The sequence below is a fragment of the Protopterus annectens genome, chromosome 15.part0 (genome assembly GCF_019279795.1).
Source record: "Protopterus annectens isolate FY-2018-M chromosome 15.part0, PAN1.0, whole genome shotgun sequence".
Classification (NCBI taxonomy): domain Eukaryota; kingdom Metazoa; phylum Chordata; order Ceratodontiformes; family Protopteridae; genus Protopterus; species Protopterus annectens.
Window position 1 is genome coordinate 657,803,709 of NC_056749.1, and position 17,150 is coordinate 657,820,858.

General features: G+C 38.8%; 1 protein-coding gene across 2 annotated transcripts in view; it reads right to left on the reverse strand.

The window, feature by feature from the left end:
- The window catches only part of GPC4 (glypican 4), a 1,151,560-nt gene that overhangs the window by 81,937 nt on the left and 1,052,473 nt on the right, over window positions 1-17,150 (reverse strand). For both annotated transcript variants that reach the window (XM_044057505.1, XM_044057506.1), the window contains exon 6: window positions 10,284-10,427. In XM_044057505.1, coding sequence (XP_043913440.1) covers window positions 10,284-10,427 — 144 coding nt within the window. The remainder of the gene's footprint in view (window positions 1-10,283; window positions 10,428-17,150) is intronic.

Here is a 17,150-nt window from a genome sequence, read left to right on the forward strand (position 1 = left end):
TAATTTCTTACCTCTTATAACTTGCCCACACATACTCACATAATATGTTTGCCTACAGGCAAGGAGTTTTGTTTACATCGTGTGCCCATGCTTCCCAGCATGACTTCATGGCTGCCAACACTGCCGCTGGTCACAAAACGGTCCTTGGAAAAGTGTAAATGCAATGAGCAGCATGGATATTCCATGAGCTCTGCTGCTTGTTGTGCTAATGTGCTATAATCGTGCAGGATTCACGAGAAGCCTACACAATTAATCCCAGGAACTGTGTGTTACAATACCAAGCTGGTGTGAAGGTCAGTATGAAACAGCATCTGTTTCCACTAAGCACAAAATAAACCATAAAACTTTTCTTTTTGATTCACTGTGCTTGGCCAAGACCAGTTAATATTATGCACATAGTTACCATTTCTCAGTGTCATTTAGTAAGTGCATAAATGACCTCATGAGGCTTACTTTCAGGGTTATTTTTCCACTAGCTGTCAGCAGCTTGATAGCCAGCAACAAGAACTATATATTCTTCCCAATATTATACAACATAAAATGCTGGAAACCTTCATTTTAAACTGTTACAGTGTGTACATCACAGTCAGACAGACTTGGATAAAAAAATATTCCATCTTTCAAAGAAATTATACACATCGATTTATGTTATCACTGGCGCGCAAGAATTTCATGAATTTTTAAAATAAATTTAAGAAAACATAGGAATGTGTAGTCCATGTCTTCTCCTCCAGACTAAATGCACAAAATCCAACAAGTACTGATGTACTCTGGAAGGAAAGCAGGTAATGTAGTGAAAGCACAAGATGCATAATTTAACATCAGGAAAACAGCAACAAAATCTATGGAGGCACTTTTAAGATTAAGCTAGTTTTCACTTTTCTTCTGGCTTCATAAGATTGTCTAGCCTACTAACAGGGATGCTAAACTGTGAAGAAAACAGGTGTGTGTCATCTTATCAGAGGTAGTTTTGGCAAATGCAAGCAAATCAAAACAATTTGAGAAAACCACCTTCATTGACATGTGGAGATTGTCTTTTTCAATACACACACACACACACACACACACACACACACACACACACACATTTATTTTCTTGGGGGGGGGGGTGAGGGGGTTGTAGGGAGGATTGTCCTGGGGGGAAAAAGTTTTAATGTTCATTGAAGGTGATTTCAGTGAACTGCTTTTGATTTTTTGCGTTCGCTGAAATTGCCTTTGACAAATGGACATGAATCCGAAGAAAACACTGAATGAAGCACTAGTCTCAAACTGGTCAGCAAAATGCACACTGAAGTGACCAATATGTTGACCTGGACTCATAGATAACTTGCAGAGTACATGCTGTGCACTCTCTCTGGACTAGGCAATGTGCAGTCAAGGTGCAGCCAGAACCTATTCATAATCTCCATCTTGCACTTCTGTGCCTTGAGCAAAGTGCATAACAGAAGATACGTGTAAATGAAATGGAGTAAAATGAGGTCTTGATGACAATAAAAATGTACGCAAAGAAATTGCACAGTTGTGTCTGCCTGGTTCTAAAAGGGCAAAGCATGTCAAAAACTTCAACACTGCATGCAGCAAGAATGTTTACGGTTGCAGCAACCACTACTCAGTAGCATGCTGTAGCTCTTAATGCTGCAGGTGAGTCCGCCTAGTATGTGTGTGTAGTACCATCTGGCATCAATGTAAACTACACAATCAGGTGACTGACTTACCATAATATTACTAATGAAGAGACTAGTGATCACTTAAAAGTCAATCAGGACATTGTGCAGGACTGTTTTATTGTGCCACCTACACAAAATTGATAGGAATGCAAAGCTTTTCCATACCTGTGGTGACCAAGGTAGATTTTAACTCTTTTTGTGATAGCTGCAGGGACATAATGGATATTTTCACAGCTCTCCACCTCTTCAGTATTGGATATCTTCCTTCAAACGATACCTCTCTATGTGTGGAAGATCATAAATGTTTCCTAAAACACTATGCGAGAGTTTTTACAACACAGCATGCCTCTCTGAGGTACCGGGTTCCATAGCTGGCACATACAGCAATAAAAGTGCTACATGAACATCATCACAAATGTCTATGAACAGAAAGGGTTACTACTCTGTTATATCTGCCAACTAGAGACTTATGTGTGTGTGGGGGGGATCATAAGCACAGTGTTTGCACAGAGTCAGTTCATGCTATTCACAAATCTGGTGTACATCTCAGCTACATTACCACTTCATGTCTGCTGAAAATTCTACAGGGCCATATAGTTTAAATGCAGGCACTGCAGGTAATGTTAAACCTACACAGTATGATTGAACACTAGTATAACACCACATGTGCAGTATACAGTTACATGTGAACCTAGTGAGCATGATCAAACACTAGTATAGCACCACACATGCAGAAAAATGCAACACTGTGGGTGTATGAGCAAGTTTGTGCATATGTGGTATTACACTAGTGCACAAACCTGCAACACTGTGGAGCATGAAAACGTTTGTGCATGTGTGGTGTAACTCTGGTGCACAAACCTGCAGCACTGTAGAGCATGAGCAGGTTTGTGCATGTGAGGTATCACACTGATGCACAGATCTGCAGCACTGTACAGCATGAACAGGTTTGTGCATGTGAGATATTACACTGGTGCACAGATCTGCAGCACTGCATAGCATGATCATGTTTCTGCATATGAGGTATTTTACTGGTGCACAGATCTGCAGCACTGTAGAGCATGATCAGGTTTGTGCATGTGAGATATTACACTGGTGCACAGATCTGCAGCACTGTAGAGCATGAGCAGGTTTGTGCATGTGAGGTGTTACACTGGTGCACAGATCTGCAGCACTGTATAGCATGAGCAGGTTTGTGCATGTGAGGTATTACACTGGTGCACAGATCTGCAGCACTGCAGAGCATGAGCAAGGTTGTGCATGTGAGGTATTGCACTGGTGCACAGATCTGCAGCAATGAAAAGCATGCTTTCAGCCTGTTCAAAGACCACTTCCAACGACTCAATACGTCTAGGAGGGTATGCCACAGTATGATCCTGCCACAGCTTGCTGGAAGTTCCTGGTACACTGCATGCTGTATATTAAGGTTGTGAGGAGACTGGCTAGGCTGATCTAGAAAACTGGTACAGTTTGACAATGAACAGACATATGGCTGACAGTGTTCCACCGTTCTGTTATTAGATGATGATGATAGTGATGCACATTCACATATTACTAACAACCATGCAGCTGCATCCAATGACAGTAGAGTGAACACCAACAACCAAGCAGCTGCACAACTACTCTACTGATTACACCAGGTGTGGGTTACAGTTGTACAGGAAAAGTAGTGATGTCTAGTCCAGATACATGTGCCCAGACATGCACACAATGACATTGTGGAGGCAGACAGAGTCACAGCATGATGCATGCATGCAGTGTAGATTTCAAGCTATGCAGGGCACAAATTGGACACACTACCTGCATATCAGACAGTCAACCAACCTTATACAAAGTAAATTTGTAAAAAAAAAAAAAAAAAAAAAAAAAAATAGATTTGTGCAAAATAATGTTCAGTAGTGACTTTATGGTAGTACCTCATATGGTTTCATGTTGAGTTTCAAATAAAGAATGACTTCATTTTTTGATAAGTGTTGTTTGATCTTTTACATCCACCTGAGTTTCCACCAATTCATATAAATGAGACCGCAGTTTAAAGTCGCAACCAAAGCAAGGTAAATACTCAGGAGGGCAACAACCCTTATGCTGCACTGTAGTATCAGCATTGGAAAATGTATCCAATCACCTGGTGTGTGAACACAAGCAATAGTTTGACCTTCTAGCATCCACATCTACCTCTTGAGCTACGGACAGCTATTACAAAAACAGTGACCTCAGCCTTAGCTTCCTGGACACGACTTGTTTGTCTAATTTACTTATTTTTGTTAACAGAATTAGTTTCATATCTTATTTAGTGGCTGTCATCTCTATAGTATTCATCCAATTGGGGAAAATTGGACAAGAAACAAAAGAAATGCTCCTACACTTTGTGATGTTTTACAGAACAAGCAGTGGATTGATATAGACATATGTCAACATATTATAAGGCATATAAAACAAAGTGATTCACACTTGTATCGAGAAAGTAATTATATGTTTTTAGTTTTGATGTAGTCTATAAAATTACCCACTGCACTATTTACAATAAATGCCATGGTATTATTTACATCTACCAGTGCTAACATCAACTTGGGTAGATGGGACCTCAGTTCAATAACTCATCCAAAGGACTGCACATCAGGGGTGCAGCACCCTCCCAAGTCCCATGAGTACTGGGAAAAATTCCAACCACATTTTTGTGAGAACAGAACCTACATCCTCATCTTCCTAGCACTAAAGGAAAGTAAAGGATGGGCACATATACAGTATATTTATTTTAGTTTATGAAGTACTTTAGCATTTTTAGTTATGAGGTTAACATCATTTTGTGACTATATTTGCAGATGCAATTGTCACCTGTCAGATGATTTTCCTGACAGTCAGACATTCACAGTCTTTGTTAGGTATTATGAGGTACTCTAAGTACCGACAAATGTCTGACTTCTAAGCTTCAGGTCACCTTTTGTTTTCAGAATAATTTATAGTTTCTTTTAACAGGAAGCCATACTTCTCAACCTGGAAACATCACAAATCTGGACAAAGGCCCATGTAAAATAGGTAGAAACCTATACACTGATTAACATAAAATTTGTATACACAATTATATAAACCCACCCAACCTGGTGGAATTGAGGGATACCAACTTTCAAATGCAAACTGAAGGGCAACCAAAATATGCCCCCCCACACACAAAGTAAATGCACCTCAGCTTGTAAATAAAGTCAGTGTACCTCACAGCTTGTAAATAAAGTAAATGCACCTCATTGCTTGTAAATATAGTAAACGCACCTCATAGCTTGTAAATAGCTACTAAGTAATATAGAACAACCTTAAAGTACATGCAGCAGCTCAACCACAAAATGCGTAGTTTACAGTTCAGCCGTTAAGTAAAAGCAAAAGACAATGCAGCTCATAAAATGCAGAGTTCACCCACCCATCAACTGCAGCTCTTACAAATAAAATGCAGCAGCAGAGTTCAAAGTAAAATGACCCGCTCAAGTTCAGCCGTTAAGTAAAATAAAAAGTTCAAAGTAAAATGACCCACTCAAGTTCAGCCGTTAAATAAAATAAAAAGTTCAAAGTAAAATAAACTGCGCAAGTTCAGCCGTTAAGTAAAATGAAGCAATAAAATGCAGCCTTAAATACAGTAAATGCACCTAACAGCCTTAAACAACTCAATTAAAATAGAGCAGCCTTAAAGTAAATGTAGCAGCAGCTCTTAACCTCAAACAGCATACACACTACTTCAGTTCAGCCGTTAAGTAAAAGCACAATGCAGCTCTTAAAAAGCAGCAGCAGAGATCAAAGTAAAATGACCCGTTAAGTAAAATGAAGCAATAAAATGCAGTTACCCGCACAGCTCTTAACTTACTAATGCTCTTACAGATGCAGAGTTCAAAGGAAAATGACCCGTTAAGTAAAATGAAGCAATAAATAGCAGAATTAACGACCCGCCCACCTCTTAACTTACTAATGCTCTTACAGCCGGGAAGCAATAAAATGCAGCAGAGTTCAAAGTAAAAAATGGGCCATTAAGTAAAATGTAGCAATAAAATGCAGTGTTAACAACCTGCACACCTCTTAACTTATTAATGCTCTTACAGCTATGCATGCCCTGGATTGATTATTTAAAGTAAAATCTAGCATGCCCCCAGCTTAAGTAATAAAGTAAGCAGCAAACACGCATAGTTTCTCCTACTAAGTAAAATATTTAACACAATATTTCTGCCTGCAGCTGTTAAATAATAAATAAAAGAAGTTTCTTTACTCAGAGGATGAGTCCAGCTGGGGAAGAAAGAAATGTTGTCGCACCGGTCTGCAGAAACTGACGTCATCTCGCATGGCCTGCACGTGATGACATCAGGAGTAAAAAATTAACAAAAAAAACCCCCCAGAAAATTCGGAAATTATAGGGGCCACCTGGGAATTCATGGCACCCCAATATTTTGCCCTGAAAACCGGTATTTACCTAGCAATTCAGTACTGTTGAGAAGTATGCAGGAAGCCCAAGATGTGCAAAATTACAAGACAACTAGTAATCAACTAACCTCCTCAACTCTGCACTACAGCAAGAGCAAACAGAGTTGCAAAAATCTAAACTTTCACAGATGTCTTGGGAATTTCAAGGAAATCATAGGTGAGTTTGTAGATACCCATCTAGACATCTAGGTCCCTTTTGCAGGATAATACTGTAGCTACCTGCTTGACTTGCAAGTAGCTGTATGTTCTAGAGGTGGGGGAGGAGAAATTGAATTATCAATGTCTCTCCATTTTTATTTACCAGCTGGTAGAGATTTAGGTCACTGGTTTCGGTATTTGTGGATCTATCAGACTTGTGGAAATGCAAGAGAAAGGGACAGTGCTTCTTGTCTCTCTCTCTGTCCTGGTAAGCTCGTGGTCTTTAAGCCCGTAACCTTCACAGACACACGTATGTGACCACTTGAAAAGGAAATACCAGCACTGAAGGAGAATTTTCATGTATTAACAAAATAGCAGAAAAACTTCTGCACAAGAATACCACAGTTTCACAGTAAATGGGCATTATCACTGCTGACAAACAAGACTAACATCATTAGAACAATACCACAAACTGAAGGCCAGTACCAAAGTAATAAAAAAAGGAATTTAATAAAAAATAAAAGTGAAATACACATGAATCATTTGTAGTATCATTCTAGTTTTCAGTCTTTTGGTTGTGGTTCATCAAGACTAACATCATTTTTTAAATAGTCAAACCTGTCACATGGCATATAAGTTACTTTCTAAAAATAAACTGAATGGCAAAATACTTATTCAAATTAGGCGATAATATGCTGAGAAAAAATACTAATAAAAGAAACAAACAAACAAAAAAAAGAAAATATAGTGAAGCATAATAAATCATTAAAATAATGCATTACAAGAAAGTGGAAATCACCATCCATTCCAAAATTTGAAGACTTCATGATTCTTCTGGATGAAGTAGCACTAATGGAAATAAAAGTTAAACTACTAAGAATTTTTCCTAGAAAATGGACTAATAATCCTTGGGAGAAAGTCATCACTCTTATTAAGACAATGAATTTGGACACACTTTCTTCTAATTAATCAAACATGACTTAAGAATTGTTGAATATTATATAACCTACTTAAAAGTTTACAATTTTTCATTTTGCTATTCCTTCCTTTATTTTTCTGTTGAGGCCTTTGTAAATTTTGTACATAGTTTGTTATAATTTATCATTTAAATTGTGAAACTTATTTTGTTTTTCTTTATTGTTAATGGAAAATTAAATAAAAATTTTGAGCAAAAAAAAAACAATGCACTGACCCTAGTAACATAGTAGCACCAAAATTAACAATCCATTCACTTTCAATCCTATTAAACAATGAATGCTTCTTAGTACTTCTCAAGCCACTACTCCGTAGGGAATCAATACTAATAAAAGTAAATGTAGCAGAGGGCTGTTCAAATGTATCTGTGATGGGTTTTTACCCCTATTGCAGCCAATGTCACTCGGCAGAGTCAAACTCCACTATTTCAAGTGCATGACATTTGACCTATAGGGAAAGTGTCACAACAACATATACTGTACACAAGCAACCCAATGAGTGCTACGTGTAATAAAATATCTTATTTCATGAGTTTCAGTAATGTCTACAGAAAAAAAGAGCCTGCTAATGCATATAAACTTACACTGGATACAAATACCACAGGAGAAAACAGCTTTCAGGAGCAGAACCAGTGAACAAAGTCTGATGACTAGTAACAGCCTTTTTATGACCAGAAAAAAAACCTCTCAAATTCCAAAACATTCTATATGATGTACAGAGCCTAGAGTCAACCAATACAGTATGTGTGTGGGTAGGGGGTTTGCAGTATGCATTATAGACCACTGGATAGCACCCATCTAATAAAACAATCATCCAGATAGTTTAGATATTACAGAATGACCATGGAAAGAGGAGTGAGTGGCGAAGGTCAGGACTCTGGGCACTAAACTGGTCTCATGAGTTCTGGACACAGCTGGGGTACATGATAGCAGTAACAGTGGTACAGCAACATGGGGAATACAGTCCCCTGTGTTGCATGCACTAAAGTTTTATTTGTTTGTAAGGAAAATAAAAATACACCTTTTTTGTCATGACTACAGTGGCTAGTCACACATTTCTCTATTTACTATAAAACAAATGAGCTGCATGGGTTATAGACAGGTCCATGTTGACCCTAAGCTTAGTAAGCAGAATGTATCCCAACACCAAATGATTTCCCATTTACCTGTTACATAAAACCGTCACTGAAAAAACAATCACTTCAAATAAATCACCAGGAAAGGACATTATTTTATAAAGTGTCATCTTACCTTGAATGATCTGTTTCCGGGGCTGGGTGTAAGGTATATTTTTCTACATTAATCTCCTCTCATGGCACATAGGGCTGGGTGTAAGGTACATTTTTCTACATTAATGTCCTCTCACAGTACGTAGGGCTGGGTGTAAGGTATATTTTTCTACATTAATCTCCTCTCACGGTACGTAGGGCTGGGTGTAAGGTATATTTTTCTACATTAATCTCCTCTCACTGTACGTAGGGCTGGGTGTAAGGTATATTTTTCATGGTACATAGGGGCTGGGTGTAAGGTGTATTTTTCTACATTAATCCCCTCTCACGGTACATAGGGCTGGGTGTAAGGTATATTTTTCTACATTAATCTCCTCTCACAGTACGTAGGGCTGGGTTGTAAGGTATATTTTTCTACATTAATCCCCTCTCACGGTACATAGGGCTGGGTGTAAGGTATATTTTTCTACATTAATCTCCTCTCACAGTACGTAGGGCTGGGTGTAAGGTATATTTTTCTACATTAATCTCCTCTCACGGTACGTAGGGCTGGGTGTAAGGTATATTTTTCTACATTAATCTCCTCTCACTGTACGTAGGGCTGGGTGTAAGGTATATTTTTCTACAGTAATCTCCTCTCACGGTATGTAGGGCTGGGTATAAGGTATATTTTTCTACATTAATCTCCTCTCACGGCACGTAGGGCTGGGTGTAAGGTATATTTTTCATGGTACATAGGGCTGGGTGTAAGGTATATTTTTCTACATTAATCCCCTCTCACGGTACATAGGGCTGGGTGTAAGGTATATTTTTCTACATTAATCTCCTCTCATAGTACGTAGGGCTGGGTGTAAGGTATATTTTTCTACATTAATCCCCTCTCACGGTACATAGGGCTGGGTGTAAGGTATATTTTTCTACATTAATCTCCTCTCATGGTACATAGGACAAGAAGCAGTACTGAACAGTACCCTGATAAATCATTATACCACTAACTCCCTCTGTTTCAGCTCATCATTTCCTCACCGTTACACTTTTTCTTTTTTTCTCGCTCCTTTCATTTACCCTCACCCACCTGTCACATTTATTTTTACCTCATCCTCAGCTTTGAAATCCCGTGAATCTACATAGAACATTAAATATGTAATTTTTCATAATTTTTAAAACGCATACAAACTGCTATAAGTCAAAAACTAAATACTGCATGTAAATATAGCTAGCTTTTTCCACTGTTAAAATCTAGGTATGTATGCATGTTACTATGTATAACAAAGTGCATTATGTAAACATAACTGACTGACAGACTACTTACGCTCTGCATCTGGAGCTTTTTTCCCCGGGTGTCTGCAGAAAACAGACCTGTGCCCAGTTGGACTTTCCCGGTAAACAAATGTAAAATAAAATAAATAAATAAATGCTCATTAACTGTGCACTAATTAGATAAGCTACACCTGCTGACTATAGAGAAGGGAACAGAGAAATGTCACACTTTTTGTAAATGCTCACATAAACTCTTGTTTCATACCTGTAGAGAAATAAACAAGCAAACACTTTGCCTTCTATCTGCCTCAAGCAACTGGCCACCAATGGTCCTATAACGATGATCACCCCATCTCCTGTCCAAATGGACAGTATGTGGTCACAATAAAATGATTACTTCATGGAAAAAGGTGAAAGCTAGCAGCAGGATCAATCACAGCAGAAGGTGTCACATAAAATACTGCAATCATTCACAGTGTTCTGAATGGTAAATGGATCAAACAAAGTGCACGCACAAAAATGTATAAAGTGAGGACCAGTTGTACTGCTATGCTTACCAATCTATCTAGACTTGTGCCAGCTGCTGTGGTTGGTCGTTCTTCAGGGTTATACAGCCTAAAGCGGGCATTAAAGCCTTCAGAAACAGAGCGGCTTACACGACTATTTGTTGCAGGAGTCGGTGCTCCACAGCCCTGAAAAACCTACATGAAAAAATACATTTAACATCTTTAGAAAACTTGGTTGCTTTGTATGTCACTTTTGTCAGACATTTATATAGAATTCCTTTATAAAGTTAATCATTCCTCAGAAATATTGTATATTCTTGCATGTTTTCCACACAAGTGCTAATCTGAATACATCTTATGGGCCTGCAGGCTGTTCAACAAGTAATGGGCAAATTCAGCATTTTTTCATATTTAACACGCATAATACAAAGTCATTTTACTCCTTCTGGACATCACCAGTCATCTAGGATTTCTTACTGCCAAGCATTTTGTGAGTCTGATATAACTAATACCACAAAATAAAAAGTAACAGTCAGATCAGCACTGGAGAGTTGTCTATAACACAAATCCATACAGAACAACTCCCTACCACCACAACCAAAAAATAAAAACAGCTGTAACATGCTCCACTGATTAACAGCTGAAATGTTAACTTCAGAATTCCAGTGAGATATAAATTCACAGTACACTAATTCAGTAATATTGTTGATGAGAAACAATTACACATTACATTAATAGTATAATAGCTAATTCTGTAAATTAAATACAATATAAGATCTGGTAAGGTATGGATAAAATGTTGGGCACATAGTTTAGATCTGTTATGAAATGCAAGTCAAGCAATCGTGTGGCCCAACGATGTTACTAAACACAGAAGAAAAAGAAGGTCAGAATACAACACCACAGAAATCTGGTAACATAATGCAATCTTTCCCACCACCATAACCAGTAATTTACCATTAACACATACATTTACATGCATTTCACTTCTGTCTATAAACTGTTAAAAGAAGGAATACATAAATCCTTTCAACTTTGACAAAATTGTTTCAAAAGCACCCCACAGATGTATTACTCTTAACCTCGCCACCTGGTTCCATGTCAATCTTTGCATATGAAAATATGACTGATGGTGAACAGCGTGTCCTATAGGTTCATAGGTTATTACAAGGCTGACAACACCAAAGGGGCCTTTTTAAGCCTAGTTATGCTTCCCAGAGGTGAGACTCGAGCCCTGTACTTAGTGTCTATAAGGTAAACACGTTAAACATTATGTCAAACGCCAACCCTAAATCTAGTGCACAAAACTCATCCTCTTATGTGCTAGAGGAGTTACACCACAGGCCCTTTTCGCTTTCTTACTGTAAATTTTGTAATCATCATTCATACTTTTGACCATTTTCATTTTGTTTACCAACATACCTTTTTTCCTCATCTAGGGGTATTAATTCAGGAGTAAGCACCACCTGTACTAGCACAGAAGAGCAGCCCAAATACGTGTTGCCTGGCACCCCAATGGAAAACAACACAGCACACGATCTTAGTCACAGACTGGGGTTTGGGGGTTAGTATAATGGTTAAGGTGCTTACCCTGCAGACACAAGGGTTTGACTCATCTTTGATCATTGTCTGATAATTGGCTAGGCATGCAACAGTCTGACTGCCTAGTATTTACCTATGAACTTATCATAAGTAACACGCTAAGAGATGTAACTGACTCTTCCAAGGCTCATCCATGGTAGAAAGCACTCAATCACGAATTACAATAATCAGAAGGAACTGATTACAATCTTCATATGTTGTTACTCCTGCAAATACTTGGACTTGGAGGAAGGAGGGTTGGACTTTGTATGCGTCAGGAAGAGAAGTAGAACGTTTATCTGCAGATGCATTTTTGGTGTCATGAAGCATTTATAAAAATCATTTTTGGATAACAGGTAGGAAGCGGAATTACAATCAGTAAAGCTAATCAAGTTTTACATGAGCTTCTAGCAGAAAAACAAAGTTAAGATTTGTCTTATTGGACTTTATTCTTAAGACAAAACTTAAAACTTTACTTACTGGACTTCTTGCAAATTTGCCCAATTTAATGACTATAATTAATGATAAAATTTAAAGAGCTTTGCTGAAGGACATTCTGGAGAACAGTACAGAATTTTTGTAACAGTGTCTGTTTTTCTCACTGGACTGGATACGCCTTTGTGACATCTGTGTCAGTTTTGTCAGCTACTACAGATGCCAGCTGTGTTAATCCCAGATACAGATGTTAGGTACTATGGAACGGCAGGTAAACATACTGTTAAGACAGAGTTCACTTCTTCCGCAACATTTATAACACACACAAGGCAGTAAGAAAAATATACTGTACAAAATAAACAGCATTTATATTGATGCAGATTGTTAATGTATTTAAAAGATACATGCTCAAACAAGCACCATCCCAAAGCTGTTTGACTGGCACTAAAATACCTTACAAAAGCAAGAGGTTTGCTTTTCTTACTCTGTTCAGAAAATGTTTAAACATTTGTAATACATTCTACAGCATCAGCTCATGAATACCCTTCAGAAATTCCTGAAGTGACAATCTTTTCAGTATTTTTTCTCCTTGTCTGGACTATATCCACTATTTCTAGACACACGGTGGTTTTCTAGAACTGGACAAACTCTCTTCTAATCATGACATACACCTCATGCTACAGCTGGGTGACCTACAAAGGTCTACTAGCTTGCCTAACAAGTACTACACTGAGACACAATGATAACCCTCCACTTCACAGCTGTTTTTAATAGCATTAAGTAACTTTATAACCATCTGGTATTGCAACTTTTCATTTGTGTATCTAAGGGGCAAGATTAGACATATCTTTCATGAATTTATATCTGCATGCAAATAATTCCACCAAATTGTTTTTTTTTTTTTTTAGATCCTCTAATATTCTTACCACCTTCAAAATTCTTTACTTGTTGCACAATAATTGTCCCCCAAACAAAACAATCAATCTAGTCTGTGAAATGACATTATTCAAGACTGACCTCAGAATGCAGCTTCTTCTGGTATTTCAGGTACCACCTCCTCCCCCTTTCTTATTTTGCAGGAGCTCACAGACTTGTGTGTCCAGCCATTTCCTTATATCAATTTGCTATGCCTCACCCATCAGGCCTAGCAATTAAATACATACAGGATTAGGTTAAAAATAAGATCCCAACAGTAATATTTTAAATGTAGTTTTCCCTTTACTGTATTGTAATACATGATAGAGATGAAAATCAACCTTCTCTAGATAAGTTCACCTACTCATTTACCAAGTTTAAAATGACAAAGAAATTAATACATGCCAATAAATACATACTGAATAAATGGCATAATTTGGCAGTAAATAAAATTACAGTCAATACAGGTCTATATTAGAACATCGAAGTCTTGAAACTTTGAATGTTCTAATATCGAACCCTATTCACGAACATTGAAATTAGCGAAGCTGCAGAACACCACATTTTTTCCTAGGGAAAGAAGTCGCTTGGCCGTTTCTGTCGCTTTGCTATTTTCAGCACTGTGGTGGAAAGTTACGGGACGGGTTCAGGTAAGTGTGCAATTGTGTGGACGTGAGGGTAAGGTGAGTTAGGGTTAGGGTGCAGGAGAGGTGAGTGTGCGATAGTGACGGACATTAGGATTAGGGTTTGGGTTAAGGTAAGTGAATAGATAGTAGTGTATGTACAGTTTAGTGTAGGGTTAGATGTAGGATTTTGAGTGTGTGTGTGTGTGTGTGTGTGTGTGTGTGTGTGTGTGTGTGTGTGTGTGTGTGTGTGTGTGCGGATTGCTGTTTTTTTGGTGTGCTTGTGCAGTGTGTGTATGTATTTTGGAACAGCAAATTTTTTCCCTGGGAAAAAATTTGCTGTTCTGCATGTTCGATATTTTAAGCTTTCTCTGAATAGGGGTCGATATCAAAACATTCAAAGTTTTAAGACTTCGGTGTTCTAAAATAGATCCATCAATACGACTGAAGATGGCCACTGTTGAAGATAATGATGTACTTGGTTTGCGGAAAAGCCTGCATATAATTTTGGGATTAAATTCAACTATGACATCATCTACATGCCACTTCTAACACTAGAAGGACAGGAAACCATATACCTTTACCAACCAGTCCAGCTACAATCATCCCTACTGAACATGAGGGTGAGAAGGAAAAGAAAGGGGTTAAGTATAATACAAATAAGCAACAATGCTCTGGTAATGGTACGCATGTACAATGTTGTGGGGTAAAGGTACATGTGTACAATGTTGTGGTAAAGGTACACATGTACAATGTTGTGGTAATGGCATGCATGTACAATGTTGTGGTAATGGCACGCATGTATAATGTTGTGGTAATGGCACGCATGTACAATGTCGTGGTAATGGCATGCATGCACAATGTTGTGGTAATGGCATGCATGTACAATGTTGTGGTAATGGTACACATGCACTCCATATACTTAATACCACTTTGAGATGGGTCTCATCTAAAATGATCAGCAAATGAGCCAGAATGTGTGCACACTATCGTTCTATACCAAAAATAAAAACACACTTATGAGCATAATATTAAACTGCTAGTTTTCTGGAAAAAAGGAAGACAATCTGGTGGTCTCTTGCCATAAACAAACTCTACAACAGAAGGATGAAACTGATGCAAAAAAAGGTGAAGTCCCAAGACTGGAAAAACTCCCTTATCAGCCTCAACAAAAAGTTGAGATCCTCATCAAATCCTCTAAAGCTAGCTATGAAAACAGAATTGTAGCAGATAGTAAAGACAGCCAACCACAAGACCTTCTATAGTTGTGTAAAGAATCTCCACGGCTATACCCAGATTTGCTCGGAGCTACTGCACAATTTTACCTCCTATACCAAGTCAACAGATATTGCCAATATGCTGGCCGGCAGATTCAGTGCCAACTTTAACCCCCCCCCCCCAAAGAACCAATCACAATACCAGTAAACTGCCAGGCACCCAGTATTACTGCTGTACAGGTTAAAAAGTACATCTGTGTACACTTACCATAAATGTAGATGTTCAAGTGTATTCACTGTTGCAGTCATCACATTTGGGTTATCTGCTTGCAGTAGCCCTCAGTTGGCCTGATTATCAAAGTCTTGGGTCCTGCGTCGGTTGCTGTCTCATCTTCCATGACGTCAGGTAGTCAGGGGTATAAAGCATGCAGCCGATGCCATTACATCAGTTTTTCTTGCCCCAGATGTCAGGTGCCTCCAAAATGTGAAGCAATTATATACAAGGTTACACCTCCAACAAAAAAGCAAATACACCAAAAAGCTTTAAGCATAGTAAACAAGAACAGAGGTATTGTCAATAGAAGTCAGGGGGCTGGAGGGAGGGAAACCAGGACTGCAACAGTGAATACACTTGAACATCTACATTTATGGTAAGTGTAAACAAAGTACAGTTGTGTGCACTTACCATAAATGCAGATGTTCGAGTGTATTCACTGTTGCAGTCATTACATTTTGGTAATCTGCTGGCAGGTTGCCCTCAGTTGGCCTGAATAACAAAGTCTTGGGTCCTGCGTCGGTTGCTGTTTCCTCTTCCATGACGTCAGGTTGTCACGTCGGTTGCTGTCTCCTCTTCCATGACGTCAGGATGTCAGGGGGTATAAAACATGCAGCAGACGCCATTTTATTCAGTTTGGTTTTGCCCCAGCTGTCAGGTGCCCCCCAATTGGGGAGCAAAAAAAAAATATATATATATATACCAGAGCATTGTTGCTTATTTGTAAATGCACTTTTAGCAACATAAACTTTATCTTCATCTAAAAGCAAATACACCACAAAGGCTTTAGTATATAGCGAAGGAAAGGAAAGGTATAGAAAAGGGGGATGGCGGGTGGTTAACCCAGACTGCAACAGTGAATACACTCAAACATCTACATTTATGGTTAAGTGTACACAACTGTACTATGTTCTTCATGTTTCACTGTTGCAGTCATTACATTTGGGTAGAATCCCAAAGCTATGGAAGGGAGGATTGAACTAAACAGCATTAAGAGCGGCTATAAGGCCCTGCAGAACTGCAGTGGCAAAGCCTGCCCTGGATTTGGAGAAGAAAGGCAAATGATGCTTTGTGAAGGTATGAACAGAGCTCCAAGTAGCAGCCTCTAGAATGTCTTTGGTTGGAACCCCTCAGAGAAAAGCTGCTGAGGTAGAGGCAGCCCTGGTGGAATGTGACCTGATCCCCTTGGGCACAGGTTTACCATAGTGCAAGTAGCAGAAACTAATGCAGTGGCTTATCCACTTAGAAATAGTCTGCTTTTATATAACCTTCCCCTCTGACCCTGCAGCAAATACTACCAGTAGTTGCTCAGACTTTCTAAGAGATTTGGTCCTGTTTAAGTAGAATCTTAATTGTCTGTGTATGTCCAATGAATGCAGAATCCGCTCCCCCTTGTTCTGTGGATTTGGGTAAAATGTTGGCAGGTGAATCGTCTGGTTAAGAGCCTCACTGGATACCAACTTAGGCATAAAAGGAGGATTTGTCCTGAGGGACATCCTGTCTGGGTAAAATGTAATAAATGGCTCCACAGCCATGAGAGCCTGTAGTTCTGAAACCCTTCTTGCTGAAGTGACTGCCAAGAGAAAAGCTGTTTTTCAAGATAGAAATTTTATATCCGCAGTAGCTGCTGGTTCAAAAGGAGGCAGGGTGAGTTTCTCCAGCACAAAATTGAGTTCCCATGCAGGAGCTGGTGATCTTCTGGGAGCCCTTAAATTTTTGGCCCCTCTAAGATACTGTTTAAGCAGAGGATGAGAAAAGAGGGGAGGCTCTGTGTTGTAATGAGCCGAGATGGCAGAGGCATGGATTTTTATTGAAGAAAAAGATAAGCCCTTGATAAGCATCTCAGTCAAATATTGTAAAATCTGAGGAATAT